Source organism: Neofelis nebulosa, chromosome 10 (assembly GCF_028018385.1).
Source record: "Neofelis nebulosa isolate mNeoNeb1 chromosome 10, mNeoNeb1.pri, whole genome shotgun sequence".
Lineage (NCBI taxonomy): Eukaryota > Metazoa > Chordata > Mammalia > Carnivora > Felidae > Neofelis > Neofelis nebulosa.
In genome coordinates, this window is record NC_080791.1 from 69,281,652 (window position 1) to 69,305,113 (window position 23,462).

Sequence of the window (23,462 nt, forward strand, 5' to 3'; positions counted from 1 at the left end):
TATATATGTATTTTTTTAAGTGAAGAAGAAGAATACCCCCGCTTTTGTCCGCAATTCTTTTAACAAATTGTTTATTGTTGTATCCAGGTAACAAGCATGGTAAGTATTTTCACCACATTGAGTATTCTGTATTTTAGCTGTGCTTGGCAGACTTTTTGGCTAGCTTTTGTGTTATCAGCCTTGGCTTTTCTAGAAGTGACCCATCAGGGAAGGGAGAAACCACTTACCCGGTAGCAGCCCCTGTGTTCTCGGCTGTAGAGAGAACCCGTGTGGCCTTAGCCCCATGGTGGGGATACCTGAGAAAGCATGCACCCCGCCAGCATGCTGCTTGGCCCCGTCCTGGCCCCCTGCCCGCCCTGCTGCCTCCCAACCTCCCCTCACCAGGTGTCTGCCACGGCTTCTGGGCCTCGCATGACTCCAGCAGCCCCTGGGAGTGCGGCCCCATGACTGTGCACACCGATGGGGCCTGCCCGCACCTTGTGGATGGTCCTACCCCAGATCCACAGCCACCCCTCTTTACGCCCCCTTCTCCCATCTGTATGCTTAAAAGCAAGGCCTTCCCACCCCCCCACCCCCCCGCCTTGAATGTGTTAAGTAATTGGAGAAATCTCCCTATGGAAGCTGGAAAAATAAATACGCTGTCCGCTCTTCTCAGAGGCTTCCCATTCTGTTGAAAAACAGATTAAAAACATTTTTTTTTTTTTTTTTTTTTTTATAAAACCTTGCCACTGGGTAGTCTCAGTAAAGGTTCAGAGTTAACGGTAGGTCGAGTGTGTTTTAGCCTTCTGGCTGTGTTTATTTATCCGTGCATGTTTGCTTCTCCGGCCTCTCTTGTGGCTCTGTATTTAGTCCATGTGCTCGTGGCTGTGCCTGTGGAAGCTGCCTGGTAGCCCTGTGTTCTGTATTAAGTCTGTGTGTCACTGTCACCTTCAAGGATCAGACTGCCAAGGATAAGGCCCTGCAGCACATGGCCGCCATGTCGTCAGCACAGATCGTCTCGGCCACCGCCATTCACAACAAGCTGGGGCTGCCTGGGATTCCACGCCCCGCCTTCCCGGGGGCGCCGGGGGTAAGTCACAAGCTGGTCCTGTAGTGGTGGCCCCCAGGGGTGAGGGGCCGGGCGTGAAGCCATCCACCTGGCGCTTGTTCTTGGCTCCCGGGTAGGGGAGGGAGGGACTACCTGTGGCCAGCTGATGGTGCCGGGGGCAAAGTGGTAAAAGGGAGGGAAGGAGCTGGAGAGAGAAGGAGGGAGGGGGCCTGGAGAGAAAGGAAGAGGAAGGCATCCTTGGTCCCTGCAGACGTGGCATTACTTTGTCAGTGCCCTTCTGGGTTGTGACCTGCTGCTTCTGCCTTTTTTCCTGGCCCTTCATCTCTTTTCCTGTGTCCTCGGGGTCACTTTAAGGGAACTAAGCCCTAAAGGGACAAAGTATTCTGTTACCATTTTCCTTTTGCACCTACCAAGGGCTGAGAAGTTGAATGTTTGTTATAATCCCATTAATCTTTGAAATCATCTTCAGCAGTTCTAGTTATTGTTGCCATTTTGCAGACAAGGTTATGGAGTAACAAGAGTTTGGGGAATTTGATCACAGTCCCATAGATAGTGACCTCAGGACTCAAACCCGGAGCCTTATGCCTCCCTTTGCAACTCCTTTTACAACAGGCCGCCTCTCCAGCAGGGGTCGGCAGGCACCAGAAGCCTCAGGGAAGCTTACAGCAAAGGAGGTGTCCGCATTGCTTCTCGGAGCTTTTGGCCTCTTGCTCAGAGCTTTGTCCTCTCCCAGCTGGGCCCTCGGTGCTGTGAGCCATGGAGACAGAATGTTACACAGGGAGGGTTTAAGAATGGAGGAAGAGGGGCGCCTGGGTGGCTCAGTTGGTTAAGTGTCCGACATCGGCTCAGGTCATGATCTCACAGTCTCTGAGTTCAAGCCCCGCGTCAGGCTCTGTGCTGATGGCTCAGAGCCTGGAGCCTGTTTCGGATTCTGTGTCTCCCTCTCTCTCTGACCCTCTCCCGTTCATGCTCTGTCTCAAAAATAAATAAACGTTAAAAAAAAATTAAAAAAAATAAAGAATGGAGGAAGAGAAGGGGAGGGGGAAGGGGGGTGGGGGGTGTGCCTGGATAAAGCAGTCAGACAGAATATCTGTGAGCCCACCTGTAATGTGCCCAGATCTCTGTTAGGTGTCAGGGGAACATGGAGAAGCTGCTGCCTGGTCTCTGCCCTCAGGGCACTGATCTGGAGGAGGAGCCCTAGGCTGCCAGGCCAAGGATGCCACTGCCATCGTGTGCACATCGGTGACCACATCTACGTCGAGAGAGGGTCACCGTGCAGCTGATGGAGGGTCTGAACCCACTGTCTTTAGCAGGGGTTGCAGTGTGTAGGCATCCCGAACAGTGCTTCGATGTGAACTCCTAATTCTGACACCTCTTGCGTTTTGCCTTCTAGTTCTGGCCAGGAATGATACAAACAGGGCAGCCGGGATCCTCACAAGAGTAAGTGCAAGGAGGGGCTCCTCAGTGACGGCAAGGGTCTGGTCACAGCCCAACCCCGGGTGGCGTTTCTCTAGGATGACTCTGCCTCGGGGCTTGCAGGAGAAAGGAGATTTAACCTGAGATCGCCAGAGTCATCTCCCATTATCCACCGAGGCCAGTAGCAGCAAAGAGACTGCTTAAGTCCAGCTCACGGCCACCTTAAGTATTAGTGTCCAGCGGGAGACAGGGAGAGAGGCCCCGTCCCTTCATGGCTTTGGAGGGCAGAGCCCGGGGTCTTCCTGAGAAGTGCGTTCCTGAAAGAGGACGGTGGAGGCGATCCTATAGCCCAGCCCATGCTGGCTTTCCCGGTGGTAAGGGGAGCTAAGAGACCATCCTGCTTGAAGCAGGCCTTGTAAACTGGAAGCCGAGGGTGGTCTGGAGATAAAAACAGAAAGGAAATCCTGCCCACCTGTTCTCAAAAGAACTTGAGCTGTTTGGCCAAGAGAAGGAGCCTGAAGCACGTCCCAAACCTTGCCTGGGAGTGGTGACCCCTGACCTGGGTCGTGGCGACCCCTGACCTGGGTCGTGGCAGGGACGAGAAGAGAGGGTCCAGTAGATGTCACAGCATACGGGAATCGTGCTGGGGTCTCTCCAGCTTGTCCCACTGAAGCGGTGTGAGGCTCGATGGTTAGGTCCCCAGCACCATGCTGGCCCGTCTCAATCAGAGGGAGTCACCGTCTCTGTCTTGGCAGAGCTCTGCCTGGGCTGTGCTACCACCTGCAAGCAGGGAACCTTAATTGGGGGGTGGGGGGTGGGTGGTGGAAGGTTGGGCCCCAGCACTGGGAGGCCAAGGCAAGACCTGGGGAGTAGAGTAGCCACTGCTATAGTCTCGATTTATGACTCTGTCCGCCCCTCCGCCCCCAGCGTCAAGCCCTTCGTGCAGCAGGCCTACCCCATCCAGCCAGCGGTCACAGCCCCCATTCCAGGTGAGTCTCCCAGCGGCTCCCTTGTGGAGAATGTCCCACGCAGCTGGCAGCCAGCCCGTCACACTGTGTTCCACGGCAGTGCAACCCCCACCCCCACCCCCCCACCCTGTAGGTCCGTGGGTGCCCCTCCCTCACCCCTACTCTCCTTAAGGCTGGAAGTCAGGAGGGTCATGGATGTGTCCAGTGCCCCCAGTCTCCGCCCAGGAGCTCTTCAGATGGGTTTTTACAGAAAAGGAAAGCCAGGGGCTTCTGGCTGGCTCAGTCAGTAGAGCATGTGACTCTTGATCTTGGGGTCATGAGTTCAAGTCCCACATTGGGCAGAGAATTTACTTAACAAAAAGAAAGGGAGAAAGATTTAGATATGTCAATTATATCTCAATTGCAAAGTGGGAAGAAAAAAAAAGAAAGAAAAGGGAAGCCCATCATTTTCGCCAAGACCCTGGGTCACCCTTGGAAGGGGAAGTTGTGGTGGTTCCTTCCTCATCATAAACAGGCTGGATTGGGCAGTCCACGTCTTGAGAGCAGATAGGGTTTATTTACCCTTCCTTATGTCAGTAGGTTTCAGTTCCTTGTACCCTTTCTTTAACGAAGAGTTTCCAGGGAAGGCTTGACCAGGAAACCCAAATCTCGCCGGCGTACCTGCCCCATCCCCCACCTGTGCGCCTGGAGTCACTCAGCTGAACTATCCCCAGATGGGACGTGTGTTCATGTGTTACCCTCTTTTCTGATGCCATGGAACATTCTGAGAGAGAGAGCGAGAATTCTGTAGTGCTCATGACCACAGTCTTAGGAAAAGAGATTGGGGGTTGGGGGCGCCTGGGTGGCTCAGTTGGTTAAGCGTCCGACTCTTGATCTTGGCTCAGGTCATGATCTCCTGGTTCATGAGACTGAGTCCTGTGTCGGGAGGCTTCTGTCCACACCTGCTTGGGATTCTCTTTCTCCCTCTCTCTCTGCCCCTCCCCTGCTCTCGTGCTGTAAATAAATAAATAAATAAATAAGGGATAGAGGAAGGAAGAAAGGAGGGAGGGAGGGAGGGAGAGGGAGGGAAGGAAGGAAGGAGGGAGGGAGGGAAAGAAGGAAGGAAGGAGGGAGGGAAGGAAGGAAGGAAAGAAGGAAGGAAGGAAGGAAGGAAGGAGTGAGGGAGGGAGAGAGGAAAGGAAGGAGGGAGGGAAGGAAGGAAGGAGGGAGGGAGGGAGGGAGAGAAGGAAGGAAGGAGGGAGGGAGGGAAGGAAGGAAGGAAGGAAGGAAGGAAGGAAGGAAGGAAGGAAGGAAGGGAGGGAGGGAGGGAGGGAGGGAGGGAGGGAGGGAGGGAGGAAGGAAGGGAGGGAGGGAGGGAAGGAGGGAGATGAGCCAATACAAGAAGTGCCCGGTAGTCCCAGTGTCTCAGAGGATCTTTGCAGGATTCACCTGGGCTCTTTCAGCCTCTCTGGCCTTGGTCCCCAGCTGGGCCCCTTATCCAGGGTGAGGTGTCTTCCAACCCTTAAGCTGGGCTGAAGTTGGCCTTGAGAGGAGCCACATGACCATTGTGCCTCCGGGGTCCTTGGCCAGAACCCCACCACCGTCTGACTTAATTCTACCCCTGGACTCTGGCAGAGGGGAACTGTTGGCCTTTCCTCCCGGCTCAGCTGTTGTGCAGGGCCCTGCCCCAGTATTGGCATGAGACCCAAGGGGACGAGGCTCACAGCCTCCTTTAGAGGTGACGATTGGTCTTTCAGGTTTTGAGCCTGCGTCAGCCCCAGCTCCCTCAGTCCCAGCCTGGCAGGGCCGCTCCATCGGCACAACCAAACTTCGCCTGGTGGAATTCTCAGCCTTCCTCGAACAGCAGCGAGACCCAGACTCGGTGAGTGTACTGCGAGGTGTGCCTTGAATCCCATCCCGTTCACCTTCTCCCGCCTCTGCCTTCCTTCTCCTTTCCCCCTGCCTCATGCCTGACAAACAACCTGCATGTAAATGGGCCTGTGGGAGATGAGCCAGGCCGACTTCCAATTAAGTAGAAAGGTATTTGTGTTGACAAATAGGTAGAATTTTAGAGCCAAATGCTCTGTGCCTCAAACTCCAGGGAAGGCTGGAGCTGGAAGGGAAAGGCCTCAGTAGGCTCTTGTGTTTAATAAAACATAACAGTAGGTGGCAGTTACTGAACCCTGACATGTGGCTGGCACTGTGCAAAGCTGTTTATATACATGGTCACTTTTTATCCCCACAAAAACCCTACAAGGGCGGGTACCATCTGACAGATGAGGAAACAGAGAGATTAACCTCTCAAAAGTCACACAGGTAATACCTGTTAGATGCGAGATTCCAATTCCTGTCTTTAAAACTCAAGCCTAAGCATTTAGCTTAGTTATTCTATACTGTCTTTGCTTGTTTTCTCAAGATAGCAAGTGGTTCTCTTCTTAAGGAGAAGTAACAAGATGGTATTTTAGCAGTTTGATACAGAACGCGTTGCATTATAATATAAATACCAGTCACAATGGCATCTGGACTCTGTGTGTCATTTTCTTCTTTTCTGTCTTCACCACCCCATCCAGCACCCGCCATACCATTGTTTCTCAGCCTGCGCCATCATTTCCCATACATATGTGAGCCTCCCTTCTTTCCTACCCGATGAGCCCCAGACCCTTCCTTCACTCCCACTCCTTGGCTGTGAGAATGAGCGTTGCATCTGTGTGTGGGTGAGCCCAAGGCAAAAATGCAGGAATCAGGAGGTTTGTCTTCGGGATCCTCACCAACTTCTTTCCGCACACTCTATCTCACCCTCCCCCCACCCCCCGCCCCCCGCCCCAGCCCCAATCTCGGGCTCCCAACGCCCAGAGGTCCCAGGCTCCCTGTGAGTTCACCGCCTTGCTGTCAATCCCTCATCAGCAGAAAGTATCACGGGTGAGTTCACCATCCATCGTAAATACCAGCACACGGAACGATTGGAGGTGACCTCTCCGGGGTGTTTGTACTTGATTGAGCTCAGTGGAGAGCCTCTGATGGTGGCATCAGGGAGTCACCGCAAGCCATCATCAGAGTGGAGACCTAGGGGGAGCCTGTGTGTGGACCGCTGACACTTCTGTCTACGAATTGTGAACTCTGGGAGCTGGTAGTAAAATAGAGCCTGCTCCAAAACTAGGGGAAAAAAATGAAGAAAGGGATGTAAAGTAAATCATTGGGCCCATTGAGGCAAGTTACTGGGGCCAGGGAGGGAAGGGCCAGCTGGATCACTCTTCTTACGTGGCTGAGCGGTTTTATAAGAAGGGTGGTGGCGATGGCTTAAAATCTTTCTCTGTGAGAGGCACTGAGATGAACAAACATGAAGATTATCCTCCTGATTCTTTGTTTCTTCTTCTTTCTGGAAAGTACAGAGGATTCTTTGGCCAAAGTCTGGGTTTCGGCCCAGGAATGCTTTTCACTTTGCATCACGTGTGTTTGTATGGCACCTGGTTCCTTACAGAGTACGCTGTAATCGATTATTTCATTCTGTCCCCATAGGGCCCCATGACTAAATTGTTTGCCCTATTTTACAGATGAAGAAACTGGGCCCAGACAATGTTAAGACAACTTAAGATGTTTAGCAAATAAACAGAGGGATCAGGAGCCCAAATCTATTCCGTTATACTCTTTTGACTACCGTAAACCATCCCCAGTTTTGAAGTTCTCTCTCTTCAGTACACATATCTCCTGTGTGGCAAATCTCTCTCTTTGCATGTGACCATTTTTTAAGGAACAGAACTCCGATGCACTGGGAAGCAAAAGTCCCAAGATGGTAGTTGTTTTCCCTGGTTAAAACACGATAGAATGTTTTATCGCAATAAAAAAATTTTTTTTTAATGAAAATGCTTATGGCAGCCCCGTCTTGTGACTGTCCTCTCCAATCATGGACCCATTAGGGCCCAGAATCTCTAGTCTCTCTTTTTGTTGTTAGTGTTGATTTGGCTTCATGTTGTGAATCCCTAGATTCCTTCAGTCCAATCTGTAAACATTTACGAGCACCTGCGCATGCATGCACGGTGTCTGCCCACGTGGGGTGTAACATCTAATGGGGGGGACACACACAAAGCACCAGCCACTCATGAAGAGGTCATTGTGAAGTATGGTGGGGTTTCAGAAGGAAGAGCATCGAATGCCACGAGCGATTAACGGCACAGGGCAGACTCCCTTGAGGAAGTAACCTTAGGTAGAGGATTGATCTAGACCGAGGAAGAATAAGGGAGAAGAACATTCCAGACATAATGACTCTGAGTATATAAAGGAGTAAGTGAAAGTTGGCAAACAGTTTTGTAAAGGCAGGACCCACCACCTCCTTGGAATACAGTCCAGAGATAAGTGTTTCGTACGTGTTTAGGATTACACATGATAATCCGACTGGTTCGACTGGATTTGGCCTTTTACTGATGGAGGAAAAGGTTTGGCTCTAAAGACTGGACTTTAGCACATGACTTCAGAGGCCCCGAAATAAATGCAAGGCCTGGCGTGAGTCAACACCCTTGGGCCTCTTGAGAACATAATTATATTTTAAGGGGACACGAGTTGGGGACTGAAAGAAATTGGAATTCATTCAACAGCTACGTTTTAAACACTAACTACATGCCAGACACTGTTTCAGGTGTTAGGGATTCAACAGCAGAGGAAGCTAATCCCCATTGTCATAGAGGCTGTGTTCTAGAGAAGACAAACCAGAAGTGCACACACACACACACACACACACACACACACCCATGTGGAGTGATGTTGGTGCTGAAGTGAATATAACAGTCTTTCACGGTGTGAAAATTACTCGTCCTTTAGATTTAAAAAGTAGAATTTCTGAAAATAATAATACCATCTAATACATATGTTGGTGTTGCTGGCTTGCGTCATGATTTTAAAAGTATGTCTGTCAGTGCCAACCAAAGCTGTATCACTGTTGTGAAATTATGTCGTTTCCTTTGTAAACACCAGTCTCACTTTTGATGTGGCTCCTCACATTCCTGGGTTCTGGACCCTTAGTTTGCAGGGGTACACAAATGGATTTAATGTGTACAAGTGAATACACGGGGGATTGTGAATAGTAGCATATGGGTTAATTTTAGGAGAAACGTGAGGGCTGGAAGGATGAGTCTTACCGAAGGAGGAAGCAGGGGAACCTTGGGAGAACAAGGTGACTAATTGAAATTTGGGGGGGAGAATTAACAAAACTATTTAAAGCTGAGTGAGAGGGTCTCAAGCACCAGCTTCTCAGGTTACATAATGTGTACTTTATTTTGCAACTACAGAGCGCTAGGGTGCTGTTACAATGAATGTAACACTTCGGGCCCAAGGTCACACTGAAAAACGTGGAGCTTGTGGATGGTTTCTTTGGCTCTCAGACTTTCTGTGCTTCTCGGGCTTTAATTTTACTGTATTTTTGTTCCAACTCTAGGAAATTGTAAAGCCATCTAAAAGAAACTCAACTGGTATCTTTTAACAATTTGGGATGTATACAGTGTTTAGAATTTAACATTAGACACATACACACATACAGATGTGCCCCCCCCCCCCCACTTCTTTCTCAGGGCTCAGGCTCCTTGGAGTCACGGGCTTATAGGCAGTGGTGACAAAAGGCAAACAAATAAATGAATGCCCTGCGTCTTGTGCTGTTTTTCACTAGTGATTTCTTTCATCTTTATCACAGCCCTGTGAGGTTGGTAATTCTATTCCTTTTTATAGAAGAGGCCTGGAGAGATAGCTGGTTTAAGGGTGGCCGTGGCCAGCGTTGAACCCTGCTGGTACTGTCCCCCAGGAGGAGATGAGGCACGAACACACACTTGTGGAGCAACAGAGGCAAGAGGAGAACCTGGTTTGCCACATCCCCAGTCTAGGGCGGCCTCCCTGGTACCAGCTCTTCTGGAAAGTCACTCTTCGGCGCACTACGCGCATGACCACTGCCGCCACTGAAGACTTCTTCCTGACTGCCATCCCCGGCGATACTGGCTGCTGGTAATATTCCGCAGTACAGTAGAGGCAGTGGCCGACGCCGTGCATCATTTTATTTAATCCTGTGACACAGCCTGCCCCATGTTAGGCAGTCACTTGACATTGGACACGGGATGGAGGTCCAGGCCTGCTGACTCTGCAGCCGGAGACGATGACCAAAGAGCTGCAAGATCCACTTGTATCTTCATTTTGTAGTCAGTAGCTCCGCGAAATCTGTGAGGAGCGAAGGGAAGAGTAATCCGGGCGGCGAGCGCCCCCTGCTGGCTCTGCATCGTGTACAAACCAGACGGCAGCATTTCCCCAAATCGGTGGTTGTTTATATTGGTGGAAAACCAGCAAGTCAGTCCCTCTGTTACCTTTGGCTCCACTTGAAGCTAAGAGAAAAACAGCAGAGGGTGAAGAAAGGGAGGAAGAATCGAAACGACAAAGACTATTTTAGAAGTGGTTAGTAATGCTTGAAAATGCACTCTTCTGCATGATTTCACTGTTGCGTATCAAAGGACTTCCGAGTGTTAAGTGCAAGATCCTCCACCCAGGGTGGGCTGTTTAGAAGCACCTTGCCTGAAATCTGGCCAAGGGAGCCAGCTGCTCCTTTAGGCGGATGAAAACCTGGGCTCACCGTCTGTGCGCGGGGAGTGGTTTTTCCTGATAAAGCCTAGCCAACTTCCTCCATTCCCTACCCTGGGACGCGGCAGGTTCCTCCAGCCCTCCTGCAGCCCGGGCCACATCCGGCCCCACAGCTGGCAGCCCCCCACTGGTTCAGACTTCCCAGGCACAGGATTGTTCTGGATGCCAGGGCAAGCAGCACCATATGCAGGAAGAGAGTGTGTGAGTTTACTTAGCTAGGAGTTAATACAGCCAGAGAAGGGAAGGCGGTGGATTGGAGAAGGAGGGACAAGGAGAGTATTCTCTTTCGGTTGGGAAGCAGCATTGCTTTGCAGAAAGAGGAGGGGAGCTCTGTGACGGGTACAGGTTTTTCCCTGAACAGGGAAAGCACACCTCGACTCACTATAGCAGCGATGACTGTTGCTGGCACTGACTGAGCTGTTTTAAAAGCACCGTATGCCAAGTATGTTGACATGGATACTGTTCTTCTCTCCAGTCTGTCAGTAAAGGAACAGAGGCTCAGAAACACGAGGGTACGTTATCAAGATCCATCGGCAGGAAGTGGCCATGCCAAGGTTTGGCTCCAGTCGGTGTTCTTAACCATCTCACTGTACCTTTGAAGAAATCAAGAAATTACTCAAACAGAAAGACAGCTGGCTTCCAAACTGTGAGCTCCCTAAGCACAGGCTGGATGTAAACAGTGCCCTTCACCTTGGGTAGAGAGTTGGGCTGGGTCTCCCCCGAGCTCCTTTTCCAACCTGGGACACCATGGTTCTTCTCAGGATTTGGGGCAAAGGAGTAAAAGAGGGAAAGAAGATTGCCACCTGGACTTTAGAACACATCTCCCATCATGCTGTAGTGGCAACATGTGTATTCTGGTGGAACGAGAAGGCTCTATCTGAATTCTTACCAGCTGTGTGAGATTGGGGACCAGTGGACTCAGCCTGACTCCAGTCTGTTCATGGACATAATGGTCTTCACTGTATTGCTGTGACAGTGAACGTGAGTAGGATCCCTGGACATGTCGACAATTCCACAAATCTACTTAAGACCTGAGCGCCTTGTAGTAATGTAGCAGGAAGTTGGGCCAGAGACAAGGAAGGGACCAGGCTCGAGAGGCTATGCTCACCAGGTGGTTTGGATCCTGTTGAAATTCAGCGGGGAGCCAGAATGATTTTTGTTTTAATTTTTTTTAATGTTTATTTATTTTTGAGAGACAGAGACAGAGCATGAGTGGGGGAGGGGCAGAGAGCAAGGGAGACACAGAATCCAAAGCAGGCTCCGGGCTCTGAGCTTGTCAGCACAGAACCCGACACGGGGCTCGAACTCACAAACCATGAAGTCATGACCTGAGCTGAAGTCCGACACTTAACTGACTGAGCCACCCAGGCGCCCCATAGCATGATTTTTTTAAATTAATTATGATTAATTATGATTTGAATACATACACACAGCCCCAAATCTATAAGCATAAAAGAATGGAGGGAGACTTCCCGTCCTTCCAATGCCTATCCTACCCCAAGTAGGTAACGACTGTTACTCTATTGTTGTGAGTCCTCCCAGAGATTTTAATACATATACTGGGTAATGTGAATATCCTCACTCCTCTTTTGAAAGACAAGATGTGGTCGGATGTGTGTTCCAGGAGAATGACCTTGGCAACTGGTTAGAAAGCAGGCTGGGGGAGGGGAGTGACTTTCCAGTCCAGGTAATGTGGCAAGGACCAAACCAAGGCAGTGGCCTGGACATGCCCAGGGGGATACAAAACAGAGAATGTCAGGGGGGAGCGACATCGTGTTGATAAAATTAAAAGGCCTTGGGGATTAATTAGCTGTGGGAGGAAGAGCATAATGGGATGACTGTGTTTTTGAGACCAGGGATGGCGCTGTAATTTGAAGAGCCGTGGAACAGAGAAGAAAGCAGGATTGCTAGGAGCTGGCCAGTCTGCTAATGCTCTTGCTTCTTGTCAAAATGAACTTGGCTGGAGTGGGTATTGGAAACAGAGAACCTCAGCGTCCTTAGGTAGTTGAGCCTAGTAATCAGCTTCTAGATGGCGTGGCCAGATATTTGAAGTTTGTCTGAATCCAAAGCCCACGGTTTACGGAGGTTGAAGAAATGTAGAAGCAGTAACCACCATTCAGGGAGATCTTATGTTCTAAGCTTTCTTCCGTGCATTTCCTCGCAGCGTGACATGGAGGGGACCGGGACTGGGACGATCTTGCGAGGACAAGGATGTGCACCCCAGCCCCACCGCTCCAGGGGGCCCACCTACAGTTCTGCAGGTTACCCCGCAGATAACTTTATTCTTTTCCACGAAGACAGGTGGTCACTGTGGCCCCAGGAGCAATTTAATTTTCGTATTTTTATAGCTCCTTTCAATGGCCTAAATTCACAGATCAATGAAAATTCCTTGGTTGGATCACAGATCCTGGTTTTGGTTTGGAAAATGTGACCGGTGCAGCTCGAAGGACATGTACCATTGATGAGGCCTGTGGCAAAAAGAAAGGCAGGTGGTTTGTATGGGGAGACGATTGGAGAAATAAAGGAATGAGCTCCGAAGCAAGGTTAAAACTCCACGGACTGCCAGGAGAATCCCTGCCTGTATCATGGGCAGGGTGAAGACTTAGGGCAGGGTTTCTCTGGAGAAGTTTCTAGGCCCTGCGGTGGCTATTGAGGCAGCGCTTCATCTCGGAATGGGGTCGTGCATTCACGGGAAACGGCTGTTTGGCCAGATGCAGTTGCCGGTCCTTCAGAAGAGAGGCTCCTCCTCGCACCCCAGTTCGTGGCGTGGCAGGTGGATCTCATGAACAGCAGACCTGCCTACCAGCACCTTTTCCTAAACTTGTTTAGGAAGCAGCTCCCTGTGGTTCACACAGAACTGTCCTGTTTACTGTTTCGTTTGCCCTTCACACTGACCCCTGGAGAAGAGCCAGCCAGGTGTCATCTGCGTTCAGATGAAGGAGTCAAGACCCAGAAAGGTTAAGCAACTTGCCCCAGGCCACACCGCTCAGCAACTCCAAAGCCCGGCTTCTAATCCCTGTGTTGTTAATGGGCGCCCCACGTGCTTGGAATAAAGAGCGCACATTTGGCCTTCCCGGTTCTCCAAGGGAGGCTACAGCTGGTCCGACGGTTGGCTGCGCCCAGTGTTTAAATGCTTCTCCCCCCAGGTTTTTCTGGAAGGACACAAGCGAGGCGGTGTTCCTGGGTGACGGCTCAGTGTGGTGTGCTGTGGTTTTCCCCGCTCTGTCTTGCGTGCTGCCCGGCGGTCCCCGCTGCCCATCCTCACCCAGCTGTACCCTCTCACAGCGGTGGGTGGTTTACCCTCGTGTGGGAGCTGCGCTGGGCACTCGCCATCCTTTTTCATTGCCAATGGGGGATGAGGCAATTGAAAGCATCTGGAAATCTGGGTTTTATGGACGTTTCACAGAGGCCCGGCCAGGCTCCCATCTCCTTTCCAGGGCGGGTCAGCTCCCCACGCCCGCCTCCTGCCCGGTTGCCGTCCCCGCGCACGGCCCACGGGCCTTTGCAGCTGCACCTCTGCGGGGAAGACCTGCTTCTGTCTGAGAAAGCAGCAGCCCCTCTCTAAACGTGGTGGTGGAAATGGGAGGCAGGGCCAAGGGGGTACATCCTGGTGTGAGATCTGGGCAGGAAAGACCCAACTTGCTCCTTAGTGTTTGCTCTCAGTGCTGTTTGTTTCTGAGAAGGGCACAGGGCAGGGGACGAAGCCAAGTAGCCAGGATAGGGCTGGTGCCTCTGAGCCCTTAGCTGAGGAGAGGCCCTACCGGAGTTTGAGCCCGGCCAAGCCCTGCCCGTCCCCCCACTGCCTCCAGGCGCTGAATGTGCAGGTCATTCTGGTTGGCTCGGCCCTACAGCCACTCCCTGCAGGGCCCAGGGGTTATCGCAGGTTGCCCAGGCTGCCCTGGGGGAGGGGTGTCTGGACAGAGTCCAGGCAGGCGAGGGACAGGAAGCAAAGGTAGGTGATTTGTCCCTGTTCTGTTCCAACTTGTACATTAGCATCCCTTGACATGAGTTATTCGTCTTGGTTTCTTTAAATTCCTAAGTGGATTATGATTTTTCTGGTGGTATTATTTGACAGCAGTCATTTTTCAAGGTTTTACTACGTTCTTCAAATACTTGGAATTTTTGAAACAAGTTTAGGAAAAGACCGCCATCTTTATGTCGGACGGTGTAGTGCAGCTCTGGGCGTGTCTGAGGAAGCGGCACCAAGGCCTAGGGCCAGGGGTTTTCTCTCCCCCTTTTCACAAAAAGGGAACTGCCTCATCAGAGGTCCCTGGAATAGAATCCGGTAGCAGTTCTTTTTTCGAAAAGGAGAAAAGAAAGTCAAAATCAAACCCGAGTGGCCAGTTTGGGGAGTCTGGTTTATCTCATCTGTGGTGATGGGCACTTTCAAGGACAGGTTCTGCGCGCTTCAGAGAGCGGACACTGACCAGTCTGAAGGATAATAACAAGTTATGTGTAAGCACAGCACTATGTATTTCCCACACATTATCTGCTTTAACCCTTGTGATGCTCCTTCAAGGTGGGTTCTCTGCTTCTCCCACGTTCCACATGTGGAAGCTGTCCCGGAGGGCTGGACCCCACCCCCCATCCCCAGTGACCCCCGCCAGGAAGTGGCACCCACGCCAGATTTGGCCACAGACCCTGACTGACTCCAGAGTTCGGGCCCTCGGGGCTCCCTCTGCAGCCTCCCCGAGCAGCAGAGTGGAGAGGAGAGCCGGGAGCAAGATAGAAAGTGACCTCACAACAGATTTGGGAGAGGAGGAAAAGTCCTTTGTTAAACGCCCAGGGTAGCTAAATAACCCGTTGCAAGTTAGCTTTGTTGAGTTTTTAGGGTAACATTCACCTTTGTCACTGTTTATACTGCTGTGAAGAATGGCTAGACGGATTGTAATGACGAAAAGAGAAAATGAGCATGTTCCCAAGTCAAAAGAAATCTGTGTATTAAGGTTGTGTCAGGGGCTGCCGAGCTGTGAGACCTCCTTGATCCAGGTGGGACTTTGCTGGTGCAACATTGGTGTTTTTGGTGAACCGTCCAGGCAGACAAGGGTGCCTGTTTCTGCTCGGTCATTCTGAGGAGTTGAACCATAGGAAGGCTCTGTGATCTGACCAAGTTCCTTTTGAGTCCAGGGAACTGTGGCCAACTAGAATAAACATCCTGAAGCACAAGTCTTAATATTTTTGTTTCCGTTTATAGTTCTTTCTCTTCCTCAAAAAAACTCCATGATGTTCCAAGATAGTTTCTGATTGGCTGTTTATTTAATTTAATAAAGTCATATGTGTGCTTTGTATATAAGCCAAATTGAACCAGACTCAGCCTATAAAGAAAAGCAGTGGTCCTCTGTCCCATGTCTTCCCACCTCCTGGCCCTTCTTCTTAGGGACAGGCACTTATAAAGCCTTTCAGCTATTTCTTTGTATGTTACTGCCGTATTCCCAAATAACATGATCATACTGTATATCTCAATCCATCAATTTTGGACATTTTTTGTTGACTTCTCGCTATGGAAGACCACAACTTAGCTCTCTAAATAAATTTAGCACTTTTTTCCTGCCCATCCCCCAGTGTGGTTACATCACAGTTTTTGGTTTGGTTAACACTCAGCATTTGTATCACAAGCCTGTAAATTTTACATACAGCATGGTTAATGTGTGATGTGTTAGAACCATTTTCTTGATTGTAAACATTTTTTCCTGGGATTTGTCATTGCCTCTTTTTTTTTTAAATTCAGTTTTTACATGCCCATACAAGTTCATCCTCAACGTTTCTAACAGAGTTCTCATACTCTTCTCCAGATGGTCACATAAGTCAGGGGATCTTTCAAGTCCATTGTCCCCTTGGTGGCACCCCTCTGGCTCTCCATCCACCCTGGACCAGCTGCCGTCCAGGTCAGGGGCCCAGCTGCTAGCCTGTGCATTCTCTTACCCCTCTTCTGGATTAGGGCCCCATCTCCCTCTTGTGATTTATTCCCTCATTTTGTGAAAACATCCTCCGGCAGCTAGCTGGAATAGTTGGAGCCAGGGCTAATTTTCTGAAACCTTTACAAATCTGAGTGTGTTCAACTCTCACTCAGACGTGATGGATAACTTGTTTCTCATCTTGGTTCCCAGCTTAGACTCGTGAACCCTTATTCACATCCCGTGAGTTCCACCTCTGTTCTCCTTGCTCATGAGTAACACTGTATGGTTAGTGCTGGAGAATAGTCATTCCTATCAAAAGAGCAGGTGAATGCTGATTTAAGTCATGTGATACAAGAGAGGAAATGTTGACTGTTTTTATTCCCAACCTGCTCTATGGGAATCACTGAGAACATTTATTTACATGGGTAAATATATGATTCTGACTGTGGAGGCTCCATACGGTCACTCTATAGGGTCTGTGAAGAAAAGGGTTTTGTGCTATTAGCTCATGGATTCCCTGTGTCTAGCATAGTGCCTGGCATAGAATGGGCCATAGGAGTGCTGGTTTGTTCCACTGAAATCCACAAAAGAAATATGCAGAATGAGCACCTTTTCTGTAGTTGTCATTGAAATGTTGATAATCCACACATCCACTGACCACCGCAGGAGACTTTTTTTTATCATTGAACAAACCAACGCTAACCTTTTTTGGTATTGAGGCAATCTAGTCTTAGGCTTTAGTGTCCATGACTTACTGACATTCACTCTGTTTCTGCTTATACGTTGCCCCCAACACTTAAGATTTTTAGTTGCTGCTACTGGTGTTGTTTTTGCCAATGTTTGTTTCCTGCCCTATACAATAGAATTGCCCTGTTTTGGTGCCGTGTGTCACCTTTAGCTTTGGGGAAACCACCATTGCTGAAAAGAAAATGGGATTTGTATGGGAAGGAGGAAGGGAAATCAGGTATTCGCCCTGGCCTTCTTCCCTTATAAGGAGAACTGGCAGGATGGGAAGTAGTTAGAGCCTTACCAAATGGTTTTTAGAGTTTTGATTGCATCGAAGCTTGAACCCAAATGTATCCAGTAGATCTCTTCCTTTCAGTCTTCTGGATTTGGGGGCGGAGGGATTCCTAACCTACCCAGGTTGAGTTAAGGGGAGAGGGAAGGCTGTTTGTCTCACTGCTGTGGTCTCCAGGATACCTTCTTTAGTCCTTTGTATTCTTAGAAACAAAGTCACCTCTTGGCAGGAATCAAGCCACCCAGATGCCAGCAGTCAGGGTTTGGTTTCACGTCACCAGCTTTGGAGAGGCAGTGCCCGGTTTCCTTTGGCAAAGACAGCCTGCCCTTCTCCGTTCATTTCAGCCACTCGGGCACAAAGGTAACTTCCTCAAAATAGAAACCTTAGGGGCGCCTGGGTGGCGCAGTCGGTTAAGCGTCCGACTTCAGCCAGGTCACGATCTTGCGGTCTGTGAGTTCGAGCCCCGCGTCGGGCTCTGGGCTGATGGCTCGGAGCCTGGAGACTGTTTCCGATTCTGTGTCTCCCTCTCTCTCTGCCCCTCCCCCTTTCATGCTCTGTCTCTCTCTGTCCCAAAAATAAAAAAAAAAATAAAAAAAATTAAAAAAAAAAAAAAAAAAAAAAAATAGAAACCTTAGAAGAAGAGTCTGTCTGATGCATCTGCGAATCATTATGTTTATCCTGAATTCTAATTTAACTTCTTAGAATTTTGCAAACACGAGTCAGCTTTTTTCTCTTCTCTTTTCTCAAATCACCCGTCAGAAAACGTAGATGTGAGTGAGTGAGAAGGGTCTAGACGTTTTCTTCTGGGAGGTGGTGTGGTTGACGTTTGCGGCAAATGCTCAGGCTGTGGCATTGACAGGTCCAAGTTTTATTCTTAACTCCGGGACTATTCCCGGAAGTGTGACCTCAGGCAAGTCTGTTCATCTCTGAACTTCCATTTCCTCGTGTGTAATGACCTTAATAAAATGCCCCTGCAGTGTCATTGTGAGGCTGGGATTACCTGAGGTCACATATATAGAAAGCACGTTGCCCAGAGCAGTGAATGGATACAGCGCTTTTCCGTCCGTCGGCCACAGGAGAGGTCTGTCCACACTCCGGGGAGCTCATTATGAGTGGGCCACAATCGAGAATTTGAACAGTCACATGGCTTCGCAACTTGCTCCCGGCTCTTGGCTTACCTGTGCTTATTTTTTCTTTGCTGGGCAAAGGCGTAGCGAAAGCAGGAAAGTTCTTTTGCCTCTCCCCCCAGGATGGAGTCACCTCACGTAATAGTAAACGACAACAGTAGGAATCTCAGCAGCTACAGTCGGTCCAACACCTCTTACGGGGTAGGCCCTATGCCGAGGGCCCTCTCTGCATGATCACCTTTCGTCTTCAGACCCGCGGTGTAGTACGCATGGTGCGTCCTCGTTGCCCATGTGAGCAAGCTGGGATTTCAGGTTCTCATCTGGCTCCGGGGTTTTTGTGTTCAGCCATATCTTCATGGCCCCCGTGAAAGTGTGGTAAATTTTGCCCCCCGTTCACCTTCCTGTCCTCTTGACGTGCAGAGGTCCTGGGTTCCAGCAGGACGCTGCAGGGACCCTAGCCGTCGTGAGCCAAGAAGACTGCAAGTCCCAGCTCCTCACCTACATCCCAGCTCTGGCTGCCTGTGGGTGGCTGCCAGGGAGGAAGAGCTGGGAGTGCGGTGTTCTGCAGAGAGACTCGGATTCTATCTGCAGGTGTCCCCATAGCTCTGCTTGTGGTGCATCCTTGCCCAGAAACTCACGGCCTGCAGGGGGCACACGAAATGACAGAAGCGGTGCCGCCTGGACAGGGCCGGGGAGGTATGGGAGCTGGCTACCAGCAGAGGTTATTAAGAAGGGTTGGGTGGATGGACACGCACTCGGCCGGTCACCTGGATAATGAAAGAACAACGCCTTTTGCCCTCAGCTCTCAGAATGGCGGGGAAGTAGAGAAAAGATGATGTGACAGCATTTGGGAACATTTACAGAAAGGTCAGAGACACTCCGCTGTGTGGATCTCAGCTCCCTAACCTGGCAGTGGCTTTGACTTGGTTTTTAAAATTCTCTTCCGGTACAGGCATAGTCTGTCCTTGCATAGTGGTCCCCAGCCCCCAGTCTCACCTGAAACCTACCAGGTAGCTGGGCAGAGGCTGGGTCCGTGACAGAGCTGAACAGGTGCGCCCTTTTTCATTTCCCCTGGTGCCTTTTAGGGATTTTGAAGCTTTGGTAAAGATCCCATTCTGATGTTGAACAGAAGAGGGGCGTAGCCTTCTCCCAGAAGATGCTGGGTCCTGGCCGCCATCTCCTTATCTCCAGCACTGTGAACAACTGCCATCGGATGGGGTGTCGAGCCTCCTGCCCTCTGGTCCTGTGGCCAGAGGTCCATGGTCTGTGTAGCAAGTTATGGATTTAAACCAGCATTTCTTCAGGATGTATTTCTAGGGTTTCGTGACCACACAAGTTTAGGAAACTTTGGGTTACACTGTTAAAAACTGTTTTTTAATCATGCTAATATCTACTGTGAATCTCAAGGGTTTTTTTTTAAAACAGTAGCCAGTAATACTAGCTAGCATATATCGTTTACTGTTCATTGAGTGTGTGAGCCTAGTAAGCTCTTTCTACGCAGTTTCTCATTTAAACCCCATAGCATCCCTGGGAGGTAGAGGCCAGCACCTTCCCCATTTTAAAGACTGGGGAGGCACTTGTCTTACCTGGTTTGCCCTGGGCACAAAGCTTTGTGCTCAAGCAGGCTGAGTCCAGACCCCATGCTCTTAACCAGGATATGGTACTCTTCTGGTAGGCAACCTTGACCAAGCCTTCTTGTATTTGGGACTCCTCATTCCCAATGGGATCAGTACCCCGAAGCACTCTAGTTGGAGAAACGTCCGTTTAAACTTAAAAGGTAAACGGGCTGCTCGGCGAGCAGGGGCATAGAATTTCTTGTATGAGTCCTGTTGGGTTCCGCTCTCCCCGCAGCCCCAACGCCCCCCCCCCCCCCCCAGACGTGTTTGTGTCACGTTAGGTTGGTGTCAAGTGTCTTTTCTGCAGGAGAGGCAGGCACAGAGGACCTGGAGTAGGAAGTGGAGGCCAGTGGTTCTCAAACCTGGCTGCATATTGCAATTCATGTAATGACCACTAAAAATTGCTGATGGCTGGCCTCGTTTTCTGGGATTTCCAGTGAGTCCGGATGGGCTAACCAGGCACTGGTGAGGTTTAAATGTTCTTTGAGAACCACTGGTTTGGACAACTCCTTTGTGGTCCAGTGACCATGTCTTCTACCAAAGCAAGGAGAAGAAAGGGTCTCTTTTCTAAGTTAAACGACTTAACAGGGTTTTGGTTGGTTGGTTGGTTGGTTGGTTGGTTCGTGACTGAGTGGCCTGTGTTCTCAGATTACTGGCCCCTTATAGCCTTGTACCATGAATCCTCTCCATGGCCTGTACTCCTCACCCTAACTTTGCACTGACAACCATGTACTGACCGGCCCCTCTGCAGAATCTTTAGACTGATTACTGAGGGGAATGGTGGGAAAGAGGCTCGGCACTCTTACTCCCGTTGGAGGAAGTAGGTGGGTACCGATGCCCAGAGCACTGCATCCGTGCTGTTGCCAGGGGAGCTGGGGCAAGAAGTGCATTCTGGGCGATGCTGTTAGCTGACCACACACACAGACTTTTTGTTGGGCTTAACTGCGAATATTGGGCTCCAAAGGGTGTTGCTGTCATTCTCAGTTGCATCAGATGAAACTGGGTGAGAGGATAGTTTCTTGGTTTGGTAGTTAAAATAACTTCAGCTGTTATTTACTGCTATGTCTCCAAAAAGTCCTTTTTAGGGAAAACATATGCCCTTGTCAATGAAAGACAATGATTGTTTTAACCCTGAGCTATAATGGCTTTTCTTAACGTCTTCATCTTTTCAAAGGCACAGATCCTAGGCTATTCAAGGAGTTAATTCCAGGATTTCGAGACTATTGCTCTTTTTTTCCAGTTCAAGATGGATGTGCCCCAGGTTGATCAAAGGGTTTGTAATGGGAATGTTTCTGTTGGTTTCTTACAGTACAACAAACACCTCTTCGTGCACATTGGGCATGCCAACCATTCTTACAGTGACCCATTGCTCGAATCAGTGGACATTCGTCAGATTTATGACAAATTTCCTGAAAAGAAAGGTGGCTTAAAGGAACTGTTTGGAAAAGGCCCCCAAAATGCCTTCTTCCTCGTAAAATTCTGGGTGAGTAAGACATTGCTGTGGTCGCGGTGGATGTTGTCTGAATGGTCGCATCCTGTGTGTGAGCGCGGAGCCTGTGCGCGTGCATCCGCAGGAGCGCCTGGGGAGCCATCCCCGTGCTGACCTTGTGATACATCCTTGGGTACAGATGCACCCGGGCAGCATCTGATATCCCTGCCCGAGAAAAAGAGAGATGGAAGGCCTCTTTGGGCTTCAGGGCTCACTCGTGCCATGGCCGTCCTCACAGATGGCTGGAGTCGTGATAGAGGACATGGGGCACAACGAGACCCTTTCTGTTTCTTCTCACTCCATTAAGCAAAACGACCTATAAATTCCACTGGAGCACAGGACCTGAGCACAGGACCTGAGGCAAAATGGGGCCGGGATGGAGATAAAGTTTCATGCTTCAAGATTTTAGAAGTGTCAGAGAGCCTGCAAAGTGGCTTTTCCCCGTAGGTCCCTCATTTGTGCTTTAAAACACCGAGGGCAGATCCCCCCAGCTGCTGGGGCTCGCTCTGAGAGAGGTTTTCTGTTCTTTTCTCCACTAGTCAGGCTCGAGCCAAGAGACTGCTAACAGGTCACAGGCATGAGTACAATGTGTGTATATTGGAGGCAGCGAGACACCAGAGGGCCTGTTAGCAGTGAGTATTTATAAGTCATCCGTCTTTACAAAAATAAAATCACTTCAAACGTTTGCACTCCTTAGCATGGCATTAAAGGCCCTAAGTGAGCTGGTTCCAGGGGGTTCTTTGCTCTCCATCCTGTGCCCAGCAGTTCTGTGTGTCTGATGGATTTTTTTCCTTTTCTTCTCTCCCGTGGGGCCAGCTCCTCCTTCCTTTGAGATGGTGGCTCCTTTATTCTAGCACCTTCCTCACTTAGGCAGACCATTGATTTTCCTTTTACTCCCAGCGCATTTTGCAGTTAATCAGGTCCCATGCTGGGTCATAATTACTTGGATGTGTGTCCCACTCCCCTCTGGACCCAGGCTACCTCCGGGGCACCTCACTCATAATAGGGCTGCCGTTTATTGAATACCTGCTGTGGGCTAGGAGCCGTGCTAACGCTTTACACTCATTTTATCCAGTCCTCACAGTGTTAAGTGGGATTTGCCTCCTATCCAGCTAAGAAAACAGAGACTCAGAGATTACAAAGGACAGGCTACTTGTAGAGTGGGGGGCCGGGTCTTGTAATGAGATAAGTTTGGCTGTTGTGCCTCTGCCTGATTTCCTGGCTGCCTCATACCCTGTGAGCCCCAGCCGGCCAGGGGCAGGGCGCAGGGAGGCGGTGGGGGGGGGGGGGGGGGAGAGGGGAGTTCTGTCCACTGAGGACTCTCCATTTCTCCAATACTACGCAAACGCCTTACACAAACAAGCCCAACGAATGGGGAAACGAATGAATAAATCAGGGGAAAAGGTATGTTTTAAATTTCTTGGAGGAGAATTTACATATTAAATTTAGTTTGTTTTGTTTCTTATATCTGTCCGTGGCAACTAGATTTCATTTTTCATTCTTCTGTATTAAATTTGGATTGTTGTGGAAATAGCCTTCTACTCATATTAATGTTCTTGGGACAAGTAATACATATGGGTAACCTGAATAAGGAAAAATCCCTTTCAGATTGGGGGCTGCCACTAGAGATTTGAATGGTCACTGGGGGTCAATTATTGTATGGTAACATAGCAGTTTTCGAAGCATGGCTTAGAGTCCCCTGGAGGGTTCATCCGTATACTTTCAATGGGCTGAGAATGCCAAAGCTATTGTCATTATGACACTGGGACATTATTTGGCTTGTGCACACTGCTGATATGCACTCTGAAGGTTCAAAAGAAGTAGGGTAAGGGGTGCCTGGGTGGCTCTATTGGTTAAGAATCTGACTTCAGGTCGTGACCTTGTGGTTTGTGAGTTCGGGCCCCACGATGGGCTCTGTGCTAACAGCTCAGGGCCTGCGGCCTGCTTCAGATTCTGTGTCTCTCCCTCTCTCTGCCCCTCCCCCACTCGTACTCTGTCTCTGTCTCTCAAAAATACATAAAACATTTAAAAAATTAAAGAAAAAAAAAGTAGGGCAAAACTGCTGAAGCTTTAGCTTAATTGGGCTGGTACTCACATACAGTTTCAAGAAAAAGAGAACTAGTCACACCAAGAATGTCCTTTATGAATTGTATTACATCTTGAACCCAGAGTACATATGGCAAATGAATGCAGGGAGCCTGCCTGCCACATCAAGGAGAACGGCTGACAATATTTATTACCAAAGAGAAAATCCTAGCTTTCTAGAAAAAATAAGGGTTTTGGAAAACTCATATCCAC

At 49.7% G+C, this 23,462-nt stretch overlaps 1 protein-coding gene across 10 annotated transcripts in view; it reads left to right on the forward strand.

Annotated features, from left to right (window-relative positions):
- TEAD1 (TEA domain transcription factor 1) overlaps window positions 1-23,462 on the forward strand; it is a 270,973-nt gene that overhangs the window by 208,594 nt on the left and 38,917 nt on the right. For 5 of the 10 annotated variants that reach the window (XM_058688278.1, XM_058688276.1, XM_058688280.1 and 2 more), the window contains 6 exons: window positions 88-99; window positions 935-1,069; window positions 2,442-2,488; window positions 3,392-3,453; window positions 5,169-5,293; window positions 20,985-21,158. In XM_058688278.1, the coding sequence (XP_058544261.1) occupies window positions 88-99; window positions 935-1,069; window positions 2,442-2,488; window positions 3,392-3,453; window positions 5,169-5,293; window positions 20,985-21,158 (555 nt within the window). The remainder of the gene's footprint in view (window positions 1-87; window positions 100-934; window positions 1,070-2,441; window positions 2,489-3,391; window positions 3,454-5,168; window positions 5,294-20,984; window positions 21,159-23,462) is intronic. The other 5 variants (XM_058688277.1, XM_058688283.1, XM_058688282.1 and 2 more) reach the window with 2 other exon arrangements.